Source organism: Dipodomys merriami, unplaced genomic scaffold, assembly GCF_024711535.1.
Source record: "Dipodomys merriami isolate MVZ:Mamm:240054 unplaced genomic scaffold, mDipMer1.0.p SCAF_1, whole genome shotgun sequence".
NCBI classification, from domain to species: Eukaryota; Metazoa; Chordata; class Mammalia; order Rodentia; family Heteromyidae; genus Dipodomys; species Dipodomys merriami.
In genome coordinates this window covers 127,251,591-127,275,071 of record NW_027202270.1, presented here as the reverse complement: position 1 = coordinate 127,275,071, position 23,481 = coordinate 127,251,591, and the positions used below count along the sequence as shown (strand labels likewise).

The following is a 23,481-nucleotide window of genomic DNA, read 5'->3' as shown; positions in this document are numbered from 1 at the left end:
GGTGTGAGCCACTGGCACTCAGCTTGGATTACTATTTTTAAATATCATTGGCTCTATAGAATCTTTGTTTTAAAAATCCTTCAAATGTTTTTTGCTGTTGTTGTTTTTGTGTGTATGTATTTTGTCGATTGTGGATCTTGAACTCGGTCTGGGCTCTGTCCCTGAGCTCTTCAGCTCAAGGCAAGTGCTCCACCATAGTGCCACTTTGGGTTTTCTGGTTAATTCAGGTTAATTGGAGATAAGAGTCTCACAGACATTCCTGCCTGGCCTGGCTTTGAAACTCGATCCTCAGATCTCAGCTTCGTGAGTAGCTAGGATTACAGGCATGAGCCACCAGTGCCTGGCCTCAAATGTTTTGTCTGTTAGGATCATGTCTATTTTTTTTTTCTTTTATTTTGTTGGTCCTGGGCCTTGAACTCTGGGCCTGGGTGCTGTCCCTCAGCTCTTCAGCTCAAGATGAGCAAGCACTCTAACACTTCAGCCACAGTGCCACTTTGTTTTCTGGTGGTTAATTGGAGATAGAGTCTCACAGACTTTCCTGCCCAGGCTGGCTTTGAACAGTGATCCTCAGATCTTAGCCTCCTAGGATTACAGGCATGAGCCACCAACACCTGGCTATGATTATGTCTTTAAACAATAATTACCTTGTTCCTTGGCCATCATTCCCATCTTCGAAAGCATTTCAGATCAGTGCATACCACATACTTACCATTCCCAAATAGGACATCTACAGCCACAGTTGTCAGGTCTTGAGTACAAGCAGTTTGAATGTCCTCAGTAGGAGCAACAAATGTGCTAAGGCCAGTCATTTTGTTGATGTATACCATTCTGCCCAGGGCTACATCAAAATATTGCTGCCAATCCAAAGAAGCGGTTGACTCATTTTCCCCATAAGATCCTGACTTAGATTCCTCACTCTGGGAAGATACTTCATTTTGGGTTTTTTTGGCATCTTCTACTTGACTTGTTACCATTAGATTGGGAGACTCAAGACTTCCTGTGTGTTGCTCCGAAGCTCTGATAAGAACATCAACATCTTCTCTGGCAATTTTATAACTGTTACAGGGTAATGCCAACAGAGCTGCTGGTGTCACAGTGTTCTCTGCTGTATCACTGTTAGAATGTGTTTCACCATCATTATTAAAGGAATGATCTTGTGTGACAGGTTCTAACACTGGGAGGATACTGCTTTCTGTTTTCTCATGCTCATTTTTAACTAGCTCATAAAAATCAAGGGTTAGCCCACTGTGCAAGTCACTGCTTTTCCTACTGGAATCTGAAATTGAAAGTTCATTTAAATGATTCATCTCCTCCATTGTTTGAGTCTCTTTTTCAGAATCCTTCAGTCTGGATAATTTAGAGGCTAGTGATTGAGGTGACTTCTCAGCATCCAAAAGCTTTCTGTTGCAGTGAGAGAACTCTGTTATAGGACTTTCTCCCAAACAAGGCATCTGTTGTTCCAAGAAATCTTCTTTAGAAAGTGGAGACTTCTCTGAGCACAGGATGTGACTTACTGGTTGACAGTCATCATTTGAATCACTATGCTTTAGAGTAGTAATTTTACAAACACCAGCTTGGTCTATGTGGTTCCTGTCTTTCAATGAACTATCAGGTTCATCTTGAAGATTGAGACAGGTCCTGACTTCAACATTTTCCTCCTCTACTTCTATATCCAAAGGAATTTTTATCTTCCCATATTCCCTTTTAAATTTCTCCAAAGATCCTAGTTGTGAACTCAAACTTAGTTTCTTATGGACTATGGGTCTGGTAGAACCAGTCAACTTATCAGTTTTCTTACTAATGCCTGCAACATGTCTATACCACTCAAAAGAGGAGGATGTATCAGGTAATAAGCAATCTGGGTGTAATTTTTCACTACTTTTCTGAAAAAGAGAAAAATTTTTATTAGCTGCTGTTGCTTTGTTCTCTAGTCTATAACTGGAATGTGTTCTGCAAAAACTTTTGTTGGGCAGTTGAGCAGATTCTTTACTGAAAGTGCTGGTTACATCCTTGCAGTCTGGAATCTCAACTGAATGATGTGTTCTGTTTCCAAATGTTTCTTGGGCATGAGAGCCAGGTTGATCATAATTTTTAAATGAATGTTCTGCTTCAGTTGATTTACATTGTTCATTCTGTACTACATGAGTTATAAAGCCAGTGGAACATAACTTAACTCGTCCATAAGTGAAAACTCGTTTTCTTCCATAACTATGAGGCTCTCTTTTTCTCTCTTTCTCTCTCTCAGCACTATGTACTCTAAATAATGTTGACCCAAACGGCAGAGATTGGCAGTCAGTTTCAGTAACATCTTTAAATTTCTCTAGCTGATTTTGAATTCTATTATTCAAGATGTTGGCAGCTGTGCCACTAACAGTAGTACATACTTTCTGTATTTCTCCATCTGCCCGACTCTCCTCAGAATGATGGGTCTGAAAAGGGACTGAAAATGTTTGTGGACTGCTTCCACATGGGTTTTCTAAAGTGTTATGTTCCAAGTAAGGTTTTTGATGTTTCTCATTTTCTCTAGATTCTGGTGCTTCAACTGTTTCTTGTTCCAATATCCTTGATTCTAAGTGAGAGCTGTCTTTGTTGTATAAAGATGACTCTGTCATTTTGCTATGGCATGGGCCATCTGATTCAAAATTATAGGAAAATGAGTCATTTCTCTTTTTTCTGGTAGCTTCTGATTCTGTAGAATTCTCTGTGGTTATGTTTTCTCCAGTAAATTTCCTTTTCACAGCTTTTGATTGTAAATTAAACACTTCATAGGAATCCAAAATATTATTACATGCTTCCTGGAAACTGCCTTGGTCACTCTTCTCATGAGAGGACATGTGCTTCTGAAGAGTAGCACCAAATAAACTAAAATCATTATCTTCGCTAAATTCCTTAATATCTTCACCTGATAATTCCACAAATAATTTTTCTTGCTTTAAAAACATTATTACTCCTTCCTGAATACAAGTCAAGGGAGTATCCCAGTTCTGAAACTCAATTAGAGTTTTTGCTGGCTCCATGCACACATCATACTCACAGAACTGGCACTGCACATTGATCACATATATCCCATAGAGTTCTGGAGCAGACCGATGCCGAGGACTTAAACTCATTTGCCTATTAGCAGGGCCATTCTTTGGCTTGCATATAATACTTTCTTTTCGTAATAAAAAGTCAATGAGTTTATGCAACTTTGTCCTCAAAACTAGTCTTCTGTTCACAAACAAAAACTGCATATTCTTATTGTAGTGTGCTTCACAGCTGATATAGCCACTAAGCTCAAATTCCTTATATTTAAATTGTATTTCTTTTAGCTTTTGGGACTTGCTCAATCCATAAATTTGACAAAATCGGGAACATATGTTTTTGGTTTTAGGGAGCTGAAGAACCATGGAACCAGAAACATCATTCCTCAAAGAGAAAGAAATGGAAGGGTGCATCAGTGAAAGAGCTTCTATCCTTTGTCTAACAGTCTCAAACTCCAGTCTAGGATCCATGCATTTCCTCCTCACAGGTAGCTGGTAAAACAGATTATATACTGTTACTGTTGTTCCTGTGCTTGGTCTAGTCAAATCCGCCTCACAAACTTTCAGGGCTTTTCCATTCTGAAACAGTTTCACAAAGGTTTTCATTGTCCTGTTTTTCTTGGATGAAATTTCCATAGCACTGGCCATGTTAGCTATACTTGCCAAGGCCTCCCCTCGGAAACCATAAAACCTTGGGTTCTCTAAGTCCTGTATCGAGCTGCATTTACTTGTGAAATAACGATTTCCCACCTTGTCTACATCATCATCCCCCATTCCAAATCCATTGTCTATCACCTGAACTTGGAAGGTTTCCATATTCACTCTGATGGCCACACATTTTGCTTCAGCATCAATACTATTGAGGACAAGTTCCTCAACACATTGGCCTAAGGAACTTATGGCCAAACCAGACCGCAATTTGGCTTGCACTTCAGCTGATAAGCACTTGATCATGGCAGGTAGAAAGATGGTGAGAATGCCAGGCACTGATTTCCTTCTCTGACTTGAAATAATTGCCTAGGGGAAGAAACACACACACATACACACACACTATCAAAGCTCCAGTTACATGGCATTACCTATTTTCATCCAAATGTTATAGAAAAATATAACTTGAAGTAAAGGAAATCTATATTAAGCTAAATTATGAAATAAAACAAAATTAACCTCTGATTTCTAGGCAGATCACAAAACTCATGCCAGGTGCAATGAATTTAACATCCAAAGGAGCATTTGTAATTTCTTAATTTTCATTGCTCCTTTCTAAGTACCACATGCCCTAAAACAGTCATAATTATACTTGATGTTGACCCATAAAGACTGTACTCGAAATCCTAACCACTTCACCAAAACCAGATGCCTAAATTAAATTCAGCTAAGAAACATTCGTTAGAAATTATTCATGAAAAAAGTCCAAGCTAGTTTCATAACATTTATACATTATACAATGACTTTTAGAAAAATGTATGATGAACTGTTAAGACATTGTTGGTAGGAAGGAGAAGCAATAGGAAAAATTAATATAGCAGGGCTCTCCTGGCCAAGGCTTGTAATCCTAGCTATTCAGGAGGCTGAATAGAGCAATGGGAGGATTTTTTGTTTTTGTTTTTTGTTTTTTCTTGTCAGTCCTGGGGCTTGAACTCAGGGACAATTTCCTGAGTTTCTTTTGCCCCAGGCTAGCACTCTACCACTTGAGCCACAGGGTCACTTCCGCTTTTTCTGCTTGTGTGGTACTGAGGAATAGAACCCAGGGCTTCATGCATGCTAGTCAAGCACTCTACCACTAAGCCACATTCCCAGCCCAAAGTTGGGAGTTTCAAGCCAACCTAAGCTATCTATAAATAACCAGAAAAATTCTGGACTGGAGGCATGACTCAAGTGTTAAAAGTACCAGCTGTGAGGTAAAAAGCCAGATGAGAAAGCAAGGCCCTGAGTTCAAGCCCCAGGACCAGCAACAAAATGGAAAAATAAAACCAACTACAATTATTATTATTAGTTAAACATAGTTGCCGCAGGGAACAGGGACTGGGAACCAGAAAGAATGACTTTACTATTTAAACTTTAAAATCTCGTCTATGTATTACTTTGATATAATGTTTAGAATGTCCTTATTATTGATATTCTCTTACAGTAATACTTCGTTTTTACATACCAGTACATACTACCTTGGCAATACTGATGATGGTATGAAGCTGTCTGAAGCTGATTTTAAGTTTATCTCACAGACAAAGTAAGATTCTAGGACCATGAAAGGTGCCCATCTCTTCTAAAACGAGACCTCTCGCAGGTGGCAGGGCTGGTTTTTCAAGCCTGGGAAAATCAGAACTGTATAACTTCAGGTGCTAAGACTGAATTTGGCAGCCCGCAGCAATGGTGAGTGATAGCTAAGAGGATTCGAACTAAAGAGTTCCTCCCAGCCACAGCGCGGGCCCAGTAGGCCGGACCTCCCAGCAGCCCCGCCCGCCCCGCCCCCAGGCCCCGCCCCAGCCCCGCCTCTCCACCGGGCGAACCCGCCCCGGACCTAGGCCCCGCCTCGCCGCCCCTCCTCTCCACCCGGGAACACGCCGTCTCGGCCGCGGGGGGGGGGGGGGTCTCTCGGACCCCTGGAGCGTGTGGCACCAAAAAGCAGGTCGCTGCGGTCACCAGGGCCTTCCTGGTGTTAGACGAATCCCCGGAATCATCCTTGTGTCGCGTGCTTTCCCCCAAGTCACCTCGAATCTCCTCCACCCGACTTGACCGCCAACCGCTGCGGACGCCAGGCGCGCGCTAGGGCTTGAGAAGCTCGTGCGCGCCCGCGAGCATGCGCTTCTGAAGGGGACTCTCCGGCACGCTTCCTGCGCGACGTCCCAGTGCGCACGCGCACCAGGTGTTGCCAGCCGGAAGTCTACTTTCTAAGCGTCCTTTCCTGCTGGTACCCAAGATCTCCAGCCCTGATCTTTTGGAATGGTTTGAAGGGCTTCTTTCTAGTTGTTGTTGTTTTAATATTTTTTAAAAATTATCTTTAACTGTATGAAGAAGTTGCCATTCACCAAGTAGTTTATGAATATAATGTGGTCTTGATCAATGTCACCTCTTTGAACATTCTCCCCCGTCCTTTCCAACTCCATCCCTTCCCTCAATTTTTTTAGGTTATGTATTGAATTTTATGAGTGCATTCTCATCTTCTACCTTTCCCATTTGTCTACTCCCTCTTGATTTTACCTCCCCCTTTTAAGTACCCATTTCCTCGTGTTTGACAGTAAGTTAGCCTTACTAGGTAGGAATTATACCGTTTCTTTCCTGAAACTACCATACTTTACTGTTAATAGATTGGTGTATACTTGCATGCCATCCCAAAGTGTTTACTTAGGTATTTAAAGATTAATTCTAACTTCCACATGACAGAAAATGTGCATCCCTGGTCTCTCTGATCTTGACTTCACTTATTTTTTTTTCCAGATCCCTTCATTTCTTTGCAAGTGATGCAGTACCATTCTTTCTAATGAGTAAAATTTCATTGTGTATATATACACGTTTATTTTTATTTTTTTGTTGGTTGTGGGGCTTGAACTCTGGGCCTGGCCACTGTCCCTGAGCTCTTCAGCTCAAGGCAAGTGCACTACCACTTGAGCCACAGCACCACTTCCAGTTTTCTAGTGGCTTATTAGAGATAAAGAAAGTCTCATGGACGTTTCTGCCTGGGCTGGCTTTGAACCGTGATCCTCAGATCTCAGCCTCTTGAGTAGTTTGGATTACAGGTGTGAGCCACCGGAGCGGGGCCCAGCTTACATTAAAAATTTTAACTTATGGGCTGGGAATGTGGCTTAGTGGTAAAGTGCTTGCCTAGCATCCACAATGCCCTGGATTTGATTCTTCAGTACCACATAAACAGAAAAAGCCAGAAGTGGCATTGTGGCTCAAGTGGTAGAGCACTAGATTTAAGCACAGAGAGGCTCAGGGACAGTGCCCAGGCCCTGAGTTCAAGCTCCAAGACCAGCATAACAAAACAAAAAAAACCCACTTATTATCTTTAAGTGGTAGCACAAAGGAGTTGCCTGTTCAATAAAGCAGTTTATGAATACCCCTTTCAACATTCTCATCCATCCCTACCAATCCAGCCCTTCCCTCACTTTTCTTAATTTTGTGGGATCTAGTTGTTTTTACTTGCTTTTCCTTTCCTTTTCTCACTTTTCCCTCTTTTGCACATACTAATATTTATTTCAATATATATTTCATTTATTGTTTTCCTTCACTGAAATGTAAGTTTTATGAAGGTAGGAATTTTGCCTGTTTTACTGCTTTATCATGGCGGCCAAGAACAATGCCTGGCCTATGGTAGGCACTCCGTGAATAAACCCAAAGTTTTCCATTTAGAATTAATGTTTTCCAGAGCTAGAAAACACTGAGTACTAGCTCAACTGTCTTAATTTACAAATGAGGACACCAGGACTCTCTTTATTGACTTTTTTTTGGTATCTTCCCAATGCCAGCACAGCCATTTCCTAACTAAAGAAGAGCAGAACTCTAAAAACATCATGAGAATGTTTTGGGAATTATTGTTCATCAATACTTGGTTTTTATTTGTCTTAATTTCACTGAAACTTTGCTTTAAAAATGGAACTTATGACAAAACTTGAAACCTTGTAAGTATTTAATATATACTTGTTGAATCACTAATCAAAGCAGACTTCTGGGGCTGATGAGGCAAAATTTTCATTATTGCTTAGTTTGTTGGGGCTCCATGACAAAATTCCACAGACTGGGTGGCTTAAACAGCAGTTTGCTTTCAGTTCTGGAGACAAGAAGTCTGAGATTAAAATGTTGGCAGGGATTTTTCCTGAGGCCTCTCCTTGGCATGAACATTACCATCTTCATGTGGTCTTTTGTCTGTGTGCTCACATTATCTGTTGCTATATTTCTTCTTTGTATAAGGATACCAGTAGGATTGGATTAGGGCCCATAACAATGATGAGTTAATACAAAAGCAGCCAATCAGGGAATTGTGGCCTATAGAACTTAGAGATGGAGCTGGGAAGATGGTTCAGTGGTAGAGCACTTGCCTTGCATGCTCGAGGCCCTGGATTCGATTCCTCAGCACCACATAAGAAAAAAGCTGGAAGTGGTGCTGTGGCTCAAGTGGTAGAGCGCTAGCCTTGAGCTGAAGAGCTGAGGGACAGCTCCCAGGCCCAGAGTTCAGGCCCTACGACCGGACCCAAAAAAAAAAAAAAAAGAACTTAGAGATGGAAAGGTAAGCTTATAAACTAAAACAGGCCTAACAACTGAAATAAACTGGGGGAAAGAAGCCACAAAAGAATGAGGAAGGGCTGGGAATGTGGCTTAGTGGTAGAGTGCTTGCTTAGCATACATGAAGCCCTGGATTTGATTCCTCAGTGCCATATAAATGGAAAAGGCCGGAAGTGGCCCTGTGGTCAAGTTACAGAGTGCTAGCCTTGAGCAAAAGAAGCTTAGAGACAGTGCCCAGGCCCTGAGTTCAAGCCCCAGTACTGTAAAAAATAAATAAATAAAAAGAATGAGGAAATAAGTAAGGATAGGGCTATAAATCTTTGACAACACAATCTTACATATAACAGAAAGGAGACTCACCAATCAGAAAGCCACTCAATCTTCACTATTTAACACAAAGTGAAGATCTGTAATGAGGAAGACAGTACAAAATGACAGAGAAGGGTTGAACTGCCATCTTACCTGCGCGTGTGTTCTCATGGTCTCGCACGTGGCATATGCCACATGTGCGCTCTCTCTGCCATATCTCTTTTCTAATAAACCTTTCTGTAATCCTTATGTTCATGTCTTGCCTCAATTTTCTCTTGCCAGACACAAGTACTGAAGTTGTTTAACTACTCTAAACTTTCTGGTAATGTATTTGGTGTGTTGGCCAGGAAGTTAAGGATTAACTTATGTCTGTTTTGGACTTGGACTCAAGGAATGATTACACTAACAACCTCATTTTAACTTGATTATCTCTTTACGGGCACTATCTCCTAATAGTCACTTTCAGAGGTTTGAGGGCTCAGGAATTTAGAATATAAAGGAAGGGGTGGGAACATACCCATTTAGCCCATAGCATCACTTCCTGTGAATTTCTTACTCAGAAAACAGGAATGTTGGTAGATGTTCTGGAATACTAAAAGTAATCACTCTAAAACATCATTTGAATAGCATATAGATTAAACTGGTATTTGTTCATTTTTAATCATGTAATTTTCTGAAGAAACCATTTAAAGAAAGATTCCAAGTTACTGCTTTTCTTTAAATTGACCTCAAAGTCTTCTTCCCACAAATTTCTTCCCACAAATAAATAATTATTTCCTCTAAAAGAAACTTCATTGAAGATTTATAAATTTATAAAATAAATTGCTATAAAGCAAAAGAGTCTTAGGTGATTTTATTGAGAACTGTACAGTTGCAATCCTTCTATCATATGTATAACATATTAAACAGCAAAATATCTTACACTAAAATAACTTACTGAAAAATATTGAACACAGGATAGTTCTGTCCAGCCTTCTAAGTTTATCTTAGAAAATTAAAATGCAGGCCATTATTTCACAATTTGGAAATCCGAGTAATCCAATCTTAAGATGACTTTCTCATTGTTGAAGTTTGCACTGTCAATATGCGATTTGGGGCTTCCTCTTGTCTTAAGCCATTCCTGCATATGGCGCACCTTGGAGATGGGCCCTTGCAGTTGTCCTTGCACTGTGCCGCGGTCAGTGTTTTGTACCCAGCCTACCAATCCTAGCTTTTTACCTTCAGCCTAAGGGAAGAGAGAGGGAGAGAGAGAAGAGAGAAAGAGATCCAGTGAGATGGAACAAAACAAAGCAAGACTATAATCTGTTGCCAGAATCTTGGCCACACAACAAGCTAAAACTAATTTGACATTGTCCAGAAAAATCAAAATAGAAAGACAGCAAGAGGATCTCACTGATGATTTTAACATCAAGTGTTACCCACTTGATTCCATTTCCTTCTTCAATTCTATAAAACCTAGGCACTTGAAATTTTTAGAATTTTTCACTATGTGGTAAATGTGGTTAAGTCTTTAGACTTAAGTCCAAAACAGATACTTTCAAAATAATTCCCTAAGGCTGACTGTTCTTAGGATACAGGGCTGTACCTTGCCCATTTTTCCTTTCTCTTAATCAAAGACCGACTGGTTATGTTTAAATGGAAAAATTGTGAAGTTATCTGATTCTTTGTCTTAAATCAGAACCACATGTAAACAAATCCAGAAGAAATGGTGTCCATTATATCTTTAAAAATCATTAAAAGAGGGGCTGGGAAGATGGCTCAGTGGTAGAGAGCTTGCCTTGCATGCCTGAGGCCCTGGGTTCGATTCCTCAGCACCACATAAGCAAAAAGAAAAAAGCCTGAAGTGGCGCTGTGGCTCAAGTGGTAGAGCGCTAGCCTTGAGCTGAAGAGCTAAGGGGCTGTCCCTTAGCCCAGGCCTAGAGTTCAGGCCCTGTGACCGGACCCAAAAAATAAAAAATCATTAAAAGAGTATTTCATAATTCCCTGGGCAACTCACCCACTGTTTCTAGTATAGAGAAACTGTCTAACCCAACATGTTTATGTTACATTAAAGACACTTTCTGTCATTCTCCTGGAGAAAGAATGGAGCTGTGAGCAGCCTCTGAATGTTGAGCATTCATAACCATCAAATTTTCACAAGACATTCTTTTCTTCTGTTTAAATAATCACAATATCTTTTTGGGGGGAGGGGCGTCGGCGATGGGGCTTGAACTCTGGGCTTGGGTGTTGTTCCTCAGCTCTTCAGCTCAAGGCGAGTGCTCTACCACTTGAGCCACAGCACCACTTCTGGTTTTCTAGTGGTTTATTGGAGATAAGAGTCTCACAGACTTTCCTGCCTGGGCTGGCTTTGAATCATGATCCTCAGATCTCTCAGTCTTCTGAGTAGCTAGGATTACAGGCGTGAGCCACTGGTGCCGGGCTCACAATATCTTTAAAACTGAATGAGTTTATAAAGACCAACTAATAGTAGTGGCTAGTGTTTTAGCCATTGGTTCTTCAGTGCTCTTTAAGTTGTTAAGCTTAGGCAAAATTAAACCTTTAGCAAAGGTAATGCTATTTTAGAGAAAATTTTATTTATAAACATATAATTAGAATAGTGTAAGTCATTAATTCATAGAATAATCTATATTAGAGGGGGTTAGATTGCATAAGAAAATAGGAGTTAGCATGATTGCCTGTCCAAATGCTAGAATAGTGACCTAGTAAACACAGGAAAATGCTGGAGGTTAGCCAAAGGAAACGTTATGCACAGAAAAATGTTTGATGCAGTACTAAAGTATCCATCAAATCAGTTATGTTCAATGGAAAGACATGTTAGAATAGTGAACAAACGATAATTTACAACCAAATAAATTTTAAGGGAGAGAGAAATTAGGGAATGAAGGAAACCAGGAGATACATATAGCATGCATTACTAACTGCCAGAGACAAAAACATAAAAGAAGAATGCTGAGAATGGGTTTTGAGGAAGACACCATATCCAACTGACTGTGTGTAACAACTGCATTCTTCTGCTTCATATTAACAGAGGGGAGTTGGCTTTCTCTAGTTGTTATTTGCCATATATGGTAAATAACTATCAGCATGATTGTGTAGTTTTGAGAAAGAGAATCTAACAGCCAAATAACTTGCAATATGATTTATTTGAACTCTTGAGAATGAACAAAAAATTCCAAAATTGGACTGGTGTTGAGAATGAGAATTTCCAACAGGTTTCATTTGTGCCCTCAATTCTAATTTTTAAAATAATAGCAAAATATTACTAATTTATGTTCAGGTTTGAATATCTATCTAAGTAAGTTTTTTAATTGAAAAAAGCTAATTCTTTCTAATACCCATATGCATTTTTTTTAAGTCGGTTGTGGAGCTTGAACTCTGGGCCTGGACACTGTCCCTCAGCTCTTCAACTCAAGGCTAGTGCTCCACCATTTGAACCACAGCACCATTTCCAGTTTTCTGAGCACTTTACTGGAGATAAGAGTCTCATGGACTTTCCTGCTTGGGCTGGCTTTGAACTGCTATTCTCAGATCTCAGCCTCCTGAGTAGCTGGATTACAGGTGTGAGCCACAGGCACTTGGCCCGTATGCATTCTTAACAGTCATCTGGCTTTTTTTTTTTTTCTGATAGTGTGTATATATATATATATTTTTTTTTTTTTTTTTTGAGAGTGTTTCATTATCTTGACCAAACTGGCCTCAAACTCTCAATCCTCCTCTGCCTTCCAAGTGCTGAGGTGACAAGCATGTCCGGCCCTCTGCTTACATTTTCAGGAACATAATAATCACTAACTCTCATATTCGATCCAAAAACTAAGTCTCCTTAAATCAGTAACATACAAGAATAGCAAGGTGAGTGCTGGTGGCTTATAGTTGTAATCCTAGCTACACAGGAAGCAGAGATCTGAGGATCCCAGTTGAAAACCAGCAGGAAAGTCCGTGAGACTCTTTTTTTTTTCTGTTTTGTTTTGTTTTGTTTTTGGTCCAGTTGTGGGGCCTGAACTCTGGGCCTGGGCACTGTCCCTCAGCTCTTCAGCTCAAGGTTAGCACTCTACCACCTGAGCCACAGCGCCACTTCCGGCTTTTTTGTTTTTGCTTATGTGGTGCTGAGGAATAGAACCCAGGGCCTCAGGCATGCAAGGCAAGCACTCTACCACTGAGCCACCTTCCCAGCCCGAGACTCTTTTTTTTTTTTTTAAATAAGTTTTTTTATTGTGTCATGAGACTATTATCTCCAATTAACTATCAGAAAAAAAAAAAAAAAGTGGCACTGTTACTCAAAGTGGTAGAGGACAAGCCTTGAGCAAAAAAGAGCTCAGGGTCAGTGAGTGACCAGGCCCCAATTTCAAGCCCATGAACAATCAAAAAAAAAAAAAAAAAAAAAAAGAGCAAGCTAAGCTAAAACAAGCAAAAAGAAGGCAATAATACAAGGCAGAGCAGAGCAGAAGAAAGATTAGGGGGGTAGGGGGGCCAGTCCTGGGGCTTAAAAATCAGGGCCTAGGCACTGTCTCTGAGTGCTTTTTGCTCAAGACTAGCACTCTACCACTGAGCCACAGCGCCACTTCTGGCTTTTTCTGTTTATGCAGTACTGAGGAATCAAACCCAGGGCTTCATGTGTGCTAGGCATTCCCAGCCCGAGAAGAATTTTTCTTTTCTTTTTTTTTTTTTTTTGTCGATCATGGGGCTTGAACTCTGGGCCTGGGCGCTGTCCCTCAGCTCTTCAGCTCAAGGCTAGCACTCTACCACTTAAGCCACATCGCCACTTCCAAGAATTTTTTTTAAAGGAGAAAAAAAAAAAATCAATGAAACTAAAAGATAGTAGTTTGAAATCATCAGCAAAATTGACAACTTTTAGCTAAACTGATATAGAAAAATGATGGCTAGAATAAGAAATAAGAAATGAAAGACTATTACCGTTTTCCTTACAAAAGTAGAAAGTATTATGAAAGAATACAATGAACAATTATATACCAAAAAATTAGGTAACTTAGATGAAGACAGATTGCCACAAAGACAAACTAAATAAAAAAGAACAGATACCCTAAGAGTCTGAATTGCAAGTCAAAAACTTCCCAGAACTGGATGCTGTTGGTTCTATGCCTCTATTCCTACTTGTTAGCATGTGATTGGGAAGATCAAGACCAAGACAGAAAGGTCTTCAAGACTCCATCTAAACAGAAATAAACTGGGCATGGTGACATGTGCTTATTATTCTAGGCTACAAGGGGAGGCCTAAAATGGGTGAATAACTGTTCAGGCACATACCTGAATACCAGATGCAGCAGGAAAAGTCCATGAAACCTTTTTTGTTGTTGGTCATGAGGCCTGGGCACTGTCTTTGAACTCCTTCACTCATGGCTCATGCTCTCCCACTTTGAGCTACAACTCCACTATCGGTTTTTGAGTGGTTAATTGGAGATAAAAGACTTTTCTGCGTGGGCTGGCTTTGAACCGGGATCCTCAGATCTCAGCCTCCTGAGTAGCTAGGATTACAGACATGAGCCATCAGCATCCATGAGACTCTTTCTCTAATTAACCACCAAAAATGCCAGAAGGAGAGCTGTGGGTTAAACAGTAGAACAGTCACCTTGAGCAAAAAAGGTCACAGACAGTGCCCATATCCTGAGTTCAAGCCCCAGGCCCAGCACAAAATAATAATAGTGCAAAAAAGTCTTAAAGGGTAGCTAACAGTAAACTATTTGTCTAGCAAGTCAGATGCCCTATATTTAATCCCCAGTACCTGGAAAAAAAAAAACTTCATAAAAAGCCTCAGACCAAATAGCTTCACAGATGAATTCTACAAAAGCTTAAAGAAAGATTCTTGCCAGGCACCAGAGGCTTATGTTTATAATAGGAGGCTGAGATCTGAAAATAAAGGCTTGAAGCCCACTGAAGCACACACATCCAGGAGACCCTGATCTCCAATTAACTAGTTAAAAAGCCAGAAATGGAGGTATGGCTCAAGTGGTAGGTAAAGAGCCAGCTTTGAACACAAAAGAACAAGTCCCTGAATTCAAGCCCCAGAACCAATATACGCACACACTCATGCACACACAGACATGTACACATACACAGATAATTCAATTTAGATCAAAATCCTAAACTTAAGAGCTTACACAATGAAAGTCTTAGAAGACAATATAAAATAAAACTTCATGACCTTGGGCAAAGCAAAGGTTTCTTAGATATAAAACCGAAAGAGGTCTGGGAGTGTGGCTCAGTGGTAAAACTGAAAGGACAAGAAAAAAGAGCTAAATTAGACTTCGTCAAGGATATGATCAATGGAAATAAAACCAAATTCACAGAATGAGAAAAATGTATGCAAATCATATAAAAAGAGACTACTCTCTACAGTATAAAAAGTCTTATAATCAATGAGAAATAAAAATAGAAGAAAGGATTACAGTAAAGATTATTAGACCTTTACCAGAAAACCACAGACATCCAAGTATAGAGAACAAAGAAAGGTATATAGCCGGGAAAAGGGCCGGCAAGACTCTTCACAAGAGACAAGTAAGAAGCACGGGCTTTTGTCTGAGGTGACCTATATAATCTAGGAAGCTTAGGAGGAGCTAGCAGGGGCTAGGAGGTGGAGACCCCGGTGTGGACATGTGGGCCAAGGGCTTCATCATGGTGGACTAGGATTTATAACTGCTATCCAAATAGTAGATAAGGGTCCTGCAGCAGCCCAGACCTGAAGGTCACTCTAAGGGGCTCTTGTTGCCTTATATGGTGGTAGCTGCCCCAGAGAAGTGCCATCCCAAGGTAGAGGGGATTATTTACTGCCTTTACTAAGCGGGCCTAGTGTTGCCTAGGAAGGAGCATGCTAAGCTGTGGAGAAGGGAAGGAGTGTACTAAGCTGGGAAGGGAGCTCATTTCATTAACATACAGTATCTTCTTTTACCTGTAAAAAGCTGTAGAAGGGGCTGGAAATGTGGCTTAGCGGTAGACTGCTTGCCTAGCATGCATGGAGCCCTGGGTTCAATTCCTCCATACCACATAAACAGAACAAGCTGTGGCTTGAGTGACAGTCTTGAGCAAAAGGAGCTCAGGGACAGTGCCCAGGCCCTGAGCTCAAGACCCAGGACTGGCAAAAAAAAAAAAAAAAAAAAAAGACGTTGAAAAGATAGATATTCAACACCATTAATCACTAGGAGAAGGCAAATCAAAACTACCCTGAGAGCATACAAGTATAACATATTACACATTATTATAAAAAGTAGGAAATTCTGACTCATGATTCAATGTGGATATACCCTTGCAGACATTATGCTAAGTGAAGTAAGCCACTCCCCAAGGTGTTAACAATGCAGTATGATTCCATTTGTGAGTGGCCTAAAGTGGCCAAATTTATAAAGATGGAAGGCAGGATCATGATTGCCAGGGGCTGGGTAGAGGAGAAAATGAGGAGTTAGCTGTGGGTAGAATTTCAGTTTTGTTAAGAGTTCTGTGGATGGATGGTGGAGATGGTAGCACAATGGGTTGCTGAACTGAATATTAAAAATGGTTAAAATAGTAAATTTTATATTATGTGTATTCTAATACAGGTTGAAAAGAGTATCTGTTACACAGTTTCCAGTTTTGTTACTGGTTTGCACTGTAGTTCCCCTATAGTTGGAGACCATTTCTTTTTTTTTTTTTTTTGTCGGTCATGGGGCTTGAACTCTGGGCCTGGGCACTGTCCCTCAGCTCTTCAGCTCAAGGCGAGCGCTCTACCACTTGAGCTACAGCGCCACTTCCGGTTTTCTGGTGGTTTATTGGAGATAGGAGTCTCACGGTCTCTCCTGCCCGGGCTGGCTTTGAACCGCGATCCTCAGATCTCAGCCTCCTGAGTAGCTAGGATTACAGGCATGAGCCACCAGCGCCCGGTTGAAGACCATTTCTTGTATCACTTAAAATATTTTTAAATTTATTGGTACCTGAAAATAAAGCAAACAACAAAAATCCTCTGAGATGCTCACACCCATTATGATGGTCATTATAAATAAGACCATGAGAGCTATTGGCAAGGATCAAAAAAAAAAAAAATCGAAATTCTCATACACTGCTGGTGTGTAAAATGGGAAATTTTGGTAGCTTAAATAACCCAGCAAAGTACTCCTAGGTATAGATGCCTAAAGGAACAGAAAATGTCTGTACAAAAACATGCAAATAATGTTCACAGTATCATAACCGACAAAAAAAAAAGATTACAAACAGTAAAGAATAAGCTACAAGTTTAAGAAAAAATGATGAAATATTCCTTGTAGCTTTCTATATTCTCTGTTATTGGTAGTGGTAGTCATGGGGTTTAAAATCAGCATCTGGGCACTGTCCCTGAGCTTTACTGCTCAAGGCTAGTACTCTACCACAGCTCCACTTCTGGTTTTCCAGTTGTTAATAGGAGTCTCAAGGACTTTCCTCAGTTGGCTTTGAACCGTGATCCTCAAATCTCAGCCTTCTGAGTAGCCATGCTTATAGGCATGAGTCACTAACACCTAGCTCTACATTCTTTTTACTCTTTCTCTAAACTGGAGGCAGAGGAAGGAATATAAGGCAAGAAAGATGGGCTATATCATCTGGTCCTTGTCCCTTAGCAACTTAATCACTCTCTTTCTTTCTTTCTCTCTCTCTCTCTTTTCCCATTTTACTGTGTGTCTTCTGTCTGTCTGTCTCTCTTGCTCATTTTACTGAGGCCTGAAATCAGCTCTCATTCAGCTTTTTAAATCATAGCTTGTGCTCTACCACTTGAACCACAGCTCCAGTCTGACACTTTGTTGATAAATAGGAGACAGGCTCTTAAGACCTTTTTGCCTGGACTGGTTTCAAATCTCTATCCTCAGATCTCAGTCTGTTGAGTTGCTACAATTAGCCATGAGTCAACGGCTATTCTTTGAAGCTGTCACTTCTATCTACTAAATCACAGGTACTTGCTCCATATTACTCGTAAGCACAGCTAATTGGAACAAAGCTTTTGCTATAACTTCCAGCAATTCTTTCTTCAAAAGGCACTTTGAGTATGAAGCATAAAGAAATTATTTTACAACTAATTCGAGTATGAGGCATTGTCAACTTACATTTCTATTTCCAAGAACCATAACTTTTCTTTCTTTTTTTTTTTTTTTTTGCCAGTCCTGGGGCTTGAACGCTGGGTTTGGGCACTGTCCCTGAGCTTCTTTTGCTCAGGGCTAGTGCTCTACCACTTGAGCCACAGCACCACTTCCAGCTTTTTCTGTGTATGTGTTACTGAGGAATGGAACCTAGGGCTTCATGCATACTAGACAAGCACTCTACCACTGAGGCACCTTCCCAGCCCCCATGTCTGAATTTTTTTTTTGGGGGGGGGGGGTCCGGTCATGGAGCCTGAACTCTGGGCCTGGGTGCTGTCCCTCAGCTCTTCAGCTCAAGGCTAGCGCTCTACCACTTGAGCCACAGGGCCACTTCCGGCTTTTTTCTTTTTTCTTATGTGGTGCTGAGGAATTGAACCCAGGGCCTCAGGCATGCAAGGCAAGCGCTCTACCACTGAGCTACCTTCCCACCCGCCCCCACCCCCACCCTGGTCTGAATTTTTAATCCCAGCAATATAACAGTTCTGCAGTAGGTCGGGTGCCAGTGGCTCATGCCTGTAATCCTAGCTACTCAGAAACTGAGATCTGAGGATCACAGTTCAAAGCCAGCCCAGGCAGGAAACTCCGTGAGACTCCTGTCTCCAATAAACCACCAGAAAACCAGAAGTGGCTCTGTGGCTCAAGTGGTACAGTGCTCACCTTGAGCTGAAGAGCTCAGGGATAGAGCTCAGGCCCAGAGTTCAATCCCCACAATCAACAACAAGTTCCACAGCCCTAAGTCATTTTCTATAAGGAGGTAGTACATACATTGCGTGAGCCATAGCCTGATATCCCTGTACAAATGCAGAAGGGAAATTGAGACAGCCCTTGTGTGTGAATGTTAAGGGAAGATTAGTGCCATTAAAGTAGATGAAGAGTTGCCAACAGTTTATCTCTTCAAATACTCTCTATTACTCTAGCAGGAAACCATGCTACCATTACTATTATGGAATGAATAGTTATTTTTAACTTGAGAAATTTCAGCTAGAAAAAGTGAATAATTCTTCAAAGTCAAAAAAAGAACAGAAAGCTGGGTGCTGGTGACTCATGTCTGTAACCCTAGCTACTCAGGAGGCTGAGATCTAAGGATCACAGTTCAAAGCCAGCCCAGGCAGGAAAGTAGCATTATGGCTCAAGTGGTAGAGTGCTGGCAGTGAACTGAAGAGATTAAGGACAATGCTTAGGCCCAGAGTTCAAGCTCCACAACCGACTAAAAAAAAAAAAAGGAACAAAAAGTTGCTGAGTGTTGGTGGTTCCGTGCCTATAATCCTAGCTATTTGAGAGGTTAAGAGATGAGAATCCTGGTTCGAAACCAGCCTGGGCAGGAGAGTCCATGAGATTCTCCAGTTAACCACCGAAAATCAGGAAATGGGGGTAGCAGCTCAAGGAGAGCACCCAGGCCCTGAGTTCAAGCCCCAGGATTGGTGTGCGTGCGCACACACACACACACTAGGAAGGGAAACAATTACATAATTTACATGAGCAAGAATCAATTCGTCTAAGGGCCATCTCTGTGTGAACGGTGGTTTCCTATCAGATATGTGAGTTTGATGAAACCACAACAGGACTTTTCCTTTTGGAAGAGGAAAAACAAAACATCAATGTGTCAACAGATGCTCAGTGACCATTTTAGCTAACAGCCCGAGAATCTGCCATTTACATCGTTTTACCCATCTCAGAAGATTGTCATCTCCATTGCTACACCATGCATTTCTCCATATAGCTACCAAAGAGCCAGCCTTTCCCGGTTCACGTTTGCCAGAAACAAGTCTCTTTTTGTTTGCACGCTCGTAGCTGGCTGTAGGTCACATACCTGCGTGTACTTGCGGAAAAACACCCCTTGCACCTTCCCAAAAATTTCGTAATCCACTGATACCAAGGTGTCCCCTTCTGCCATGCTCGGACCTGTCAGAGACCAGGAAAACAGAAAAGTAAAGGCCCACTCTGGACTTGCTAATCCTGGGGCAGCAGGGGCCCCACTCGCACTTCTTCCACCCATCCCACTGTGACCTAAGGTCCTTCTCGGAAGGGGCCGCCAGCGTGGGAAGCTTCGGCAGGACACCGGGGAGGAGCGCTGAGGCCTCGCAGGCCAAGGACCTGTGTATCCCGTTACTTCACAGGGCCACGCTAGCCCCGTCCCTCCCCTCCACGCCTCTTCCCACGCGGCCCAGGATGCCCATTTACTACCAGTAACTCTCTGTGGGGAGCTCGCCCCTGGACCTCCCTTCCCAGGCTCACCCTCTTCTTCTTGCCCAAGCAACACGGGCGACCACCAGACCAACCGACCCCAAACCGCGCAAACCGCCGCTTCCGGAAGTTTGAGTCTTGCTTCTCCTTCGCTGTCTTTCATGCCTATCACCTTCTTCTGACCAATCAGAGGCAGAGCCTCAGCCCTAAGCCCGCCTAGAGGGTGGGACTTCAGCACCAGCAAGTAACCTAGCAAAGTGTTGGATTGAGGATCTATCCAAAACGTGGCTTGGATGCTACAAACAAAGATCGAGCTATACCTCAGTCACGAAGCCCACATCCCTCTTTTCATTTTCTCGTGGCGAGAAAGGTATAGACGAAGTCCTTGGGACACATTCACTCATTCGATAAAAAGGCACTGGTGGCCTACTGGGTGCTGCCAATTCACAGTACTGGGTAATGGGAAGAGTCTCCCTATGGAGGAACTTACATTCTGGAAGTGTGGAATACTGATAATAAACACAAAACGCCACAAATAAACCGAAAAAAGACATACACACACCCTTTCTTGTCCTGATTTTTTTCCTCTCATTTCCCTTCCATTTTGTTCTATGTCTACTCTGAAGTCAGTAGTAGAGGAGCTAATATATAATACATGCAGATGGGGTTATTTATCCTGGATTTTTGAAAGCTGCCACCGAATCTACTGTACTGAGAAGATGTCTGAGTAGCTAATGAATGTATAAAAAACAGAAGCTAAACAAAGCAAAAGCAAATAACTCAGGCTTCTAGAATCTCAACTAAATCAATATCAATCAAACCAGTTATTTTTGGAAAAGGTAATTGTCAAAGTGGGTTGTGGGGTAAGGATTGTTGTCTGGTAGACATTTGAATTCAGCTACCCTTATGATTAGGAATGTGTATAAAGAAGAGCTTGTATTTATTATTCCTCTTTAGATTCTATCTCTTTATAACTTAAGTCTCCATCCAAGTAAATAAGTTGGCAGCTTCTGCAAGTAAGATGGGCTTGCCATGCCAGCCAATGAAAATGAATAATTCCAATACAGAGTATGGATCCAGATCCTCGAGCAAAAGAGCTCAAGAACAGCACCCAGGCCCTCAGTTCAAGCGCCACCACCAACAAAAAGAAAAGGTGTATTTGCTGATGCAATTTTTACCTAAATTTATTTATTATTTATTTTTGTTTTAGTCCTGGGACTTGAACTCAGGGCATTACCTCTTGGCATTTTTTGCTCACAAATAGCATTCTACCATAGCTTCACTTCCCACTTTTTGGTAATTGATTGGAGATAAGTCTCACAGACTTCTCTGCCTGGGCTGACTTTCAACCAAGATCCTCAAGGTCTCAGCCTCTTGACTAGCTAAGATTACTGGCATGAGCCACCAGTACCTGGTCCCCCCACCCCTTTTTTTTTTAGGTTTTCTTTAGAATCCAGAATCTATTGAGAATCTAAAATGTATGGAACACCATAAAATGGACAAAGATGAATGGTAACACTTGCCTTCAGAGAGTTTTTACTTTTTTTGGGGGGGGGGGGTCCGGTTGTGGGGCCTGAACTCTGGGCCTGGGCGCTGTCCTTCAGCTCTTCAGCTCAAGACTAACACTCTACCTCTTGAGTCACAGCGCCACTTCCGGCTTTTTTCTTTTTGCTTATGTGGTGCTGAGGAATTGAACCCAGGGCCTCAGAGGCATGCAAGGCAAGCACTCTACCACTGAGCCATCTTCCCAACCCCAGTTTTTACTTTTTTTTTAGTGGAAAGGATATATTCAAATGCATGCACATGATGACAATAAAATATACAACATGGTAATTCAATTTCATGAACATTCATTGAGAGCTCATCTTGAATCAGCCCTTATAACAGGAACAAAAATATTATGAAGGAGCAAAGAAATGAATTCTGTCTGGGAAAACTGGCTCTTGTATAAAACAGCATTATTCCAAGGTTAAGTGATGGAGCTGTAATGTGCTCTATCCAGTATGTGATGAAGCTGTGGTGTATTCTACCACTTCCCAGACATGGAAAGAGAACCACTAAGGCAAGAAAGGACAACTGGTCAGTTATGTCTATACCAGGGTTCTCAACCGTTGAGAAGCTTCTAAAAATATGACTGCCTAGACCTTACTCTCAACATATTGCTTTCCAAGTTGTTTTTTTGTGTGTGTGTTTTTTTGGAGGGGTCCGGTCGTGGGGCCTGAACTCTGGGCCTGGGCGCTGTCCCTCAGCTCTTCAGCTCAAGGCTAGCGCTCTACCACTTGAGCCACAGCGCCACTTGCGGCTTTCTTTCTTTTTGCTTACGTGGTGCTGAGGAATTGAACCCAGGGCCTCATGCATGCAAGGCAAGCGCTCTATCACTGAGCCACCTTCCCAGCCCCCAAGTTGTTTTAATACACAACCAGAATTGGCCCTACTGAACTAGAATCTAGGGACTAGGAAGGGGAGGCAGGGCTGGAAAGATACGGTGGATCTAATCTGGGAGTTAGAAATGCCATGCTAAATTACGCATTTCAACTTTATTATTGTTGTTGTTATTTTCCAGTACTGTGTTTGAACTCAGGAGCTTCATGCTTGTCTGGTTGGTGCTCTACTACTTGAACCACTGCTTTTTGCTGGTTAATTGGAGGTGGAGAAGACTCCAGAAGTGACATGTCCAGGAACAAACTAGAAACTAGAGGGAAGTCAGAGAGAAAGGAGCCTCTGGGAAATTCTGCCCGAGTGGAGAGAAGCTGTGGGAGTTGACAGAGGCTGGAGAAGCTGAGCTAACTGGAGGCCCCTGGAGAGTGGAAATGTCTGGGGCTGGGTTGTGGAGAAGGCAGAATAGTTCACTTAGGAATGAAAACAAGGACTGGAAAAAAACCTGAGGACCCAGCGAGGAGGATTTTCTCTGTAACACTTAAAAGCTGCAGTCTGTGTTGCAGTATTAACACGACCGACCACGTGCAGAATTCTTTTGAGTAGTTACAGGAAAAGTGAGCCGCCCGTTCCAAACAGCTTACCCAAATGAACCGAAGCATGAAGACCAACAAACTCTCTCCTGAGGTCAACCAAGTCCTAGGGTATCGGTTAGTGCCGAAATCAAGTTATGCTGATTACTGTCGATGGCAGTTAGCTTTATTATCATGGCATTTGGCTGAGTCACGCCTGGGCCCTAAGTACTGAAAGCCGTATTTACCACGTGAGAGCAAACCATTACAATAACAGAATAATTAGGGAGGCTCCAAAAACCACTCCAGAAAGATAATGCGTGGGGGAAAAAAAAGATCAGCGCTCAAGCTCCCAAGCAGTTAGCGGGAGGCAGCACCGAGGGCTGCGGCCGTACCTGGGGCCCGCGGGGAGCGGCCGAGCGCGGCCAGCGCGGCGATCAGCAGGCCCGCGCCCGCCAGCCGGGCGGACACCGGAATCCTGCGGCGGGGTGGCTCCGCGGCGCATCCCGGGGTTCCACCCTCCGCCCGGCGAGGGCACACCCCGAGGGCTGGGAGCATTGTTCTCAGACAAACACAAGTGCTTCTGTGATGGAGCCTCCCGCCCCTCCCCCGTCTCCCGAGGGCAGGGCAGAGCTGAGTTGCCGAGTTGGCTGGACACAGCGTCCAGTGACACTGAACCCGACCGCACCCCCTTCACCTCCTACCCCC

At 42.3% G+C, this 23,481-nt stretch overlaps 2 protein-coding genes across 13 annotated transcripts in view; both read right to left on the bottom strand.

The window, feature by feature from the left end:
• The window catches only part of Mlh3 (mutL homolog 3), a 40,211-nt gene extending 33,228 nt beyond the window's left edge, over positions 1-6,983 (bottom strand). For 5 of the 10 annotated variants that reach the window (XM_070029756.1, XM_070029801.1, XM_070029808.1 and 2 more), the window contains exons 1-3: positions 5,735-6,983; positions 5,189-5,333; positions 710-4,040 (exon numbers count right to left, since the gene is read on the bottom strand). In XM_070029756.1, coding sequence (XP_069885857.1) covers positions 710-3,977 — 3,268 coding nt within the window. In that variant the 5' untranslated portion in view covers positions 3,978-4,040; positions 5,189-5,333; positions 5,735-6,983. The other 5 variants (XM_070029766.1, XM_070029790.1, XM_070029782.1 and 2 more) reach the window with 5 other exon arrangements.
• Positions 6,984-9,393: 2,410 nt separating this feature from the next.
• Acyp1 (acylphosphatase 1) lies at positions 9,394-23,346 on the bottom strand. Of its 3 annotated transcripts, none has more exons than XM_070029851.1 (3): positions 23,169-23,346; positions 19,452-19,543; positions 9,394-9,780 (listed from the first exon to the last, which is right to left on the bottom strand). In XM_070029851.1, the coding sequence occupies exons 1-3, from the start codon at positions 23,329-23,331 to the stop codon at positions 9,565-9,567; spliced, it is 471 nt and encodes a 156-aa protein (XP_069885952.1). In that variant the 5' UTR covers positions 23,332-23,346; the 3' UTR covers positions 9,394-9,564. The 3 variants fall into 3 exon arrangements, with proteins under 3 accessions (XP_069885952.1, XP_069885972.1, XP_069885962.1); XM_070029871.1 differs by lacking the exon at positions 23,169-23,346 and adding an exon at positions 22,846-22,941; XM_070029861.1 differs by lacking the exon at positions 23,169-23,346 and adding an exon at positions 19,877-19,980.
• Positions 23,347-23,481: the final 135 nt, after the last annotated feature.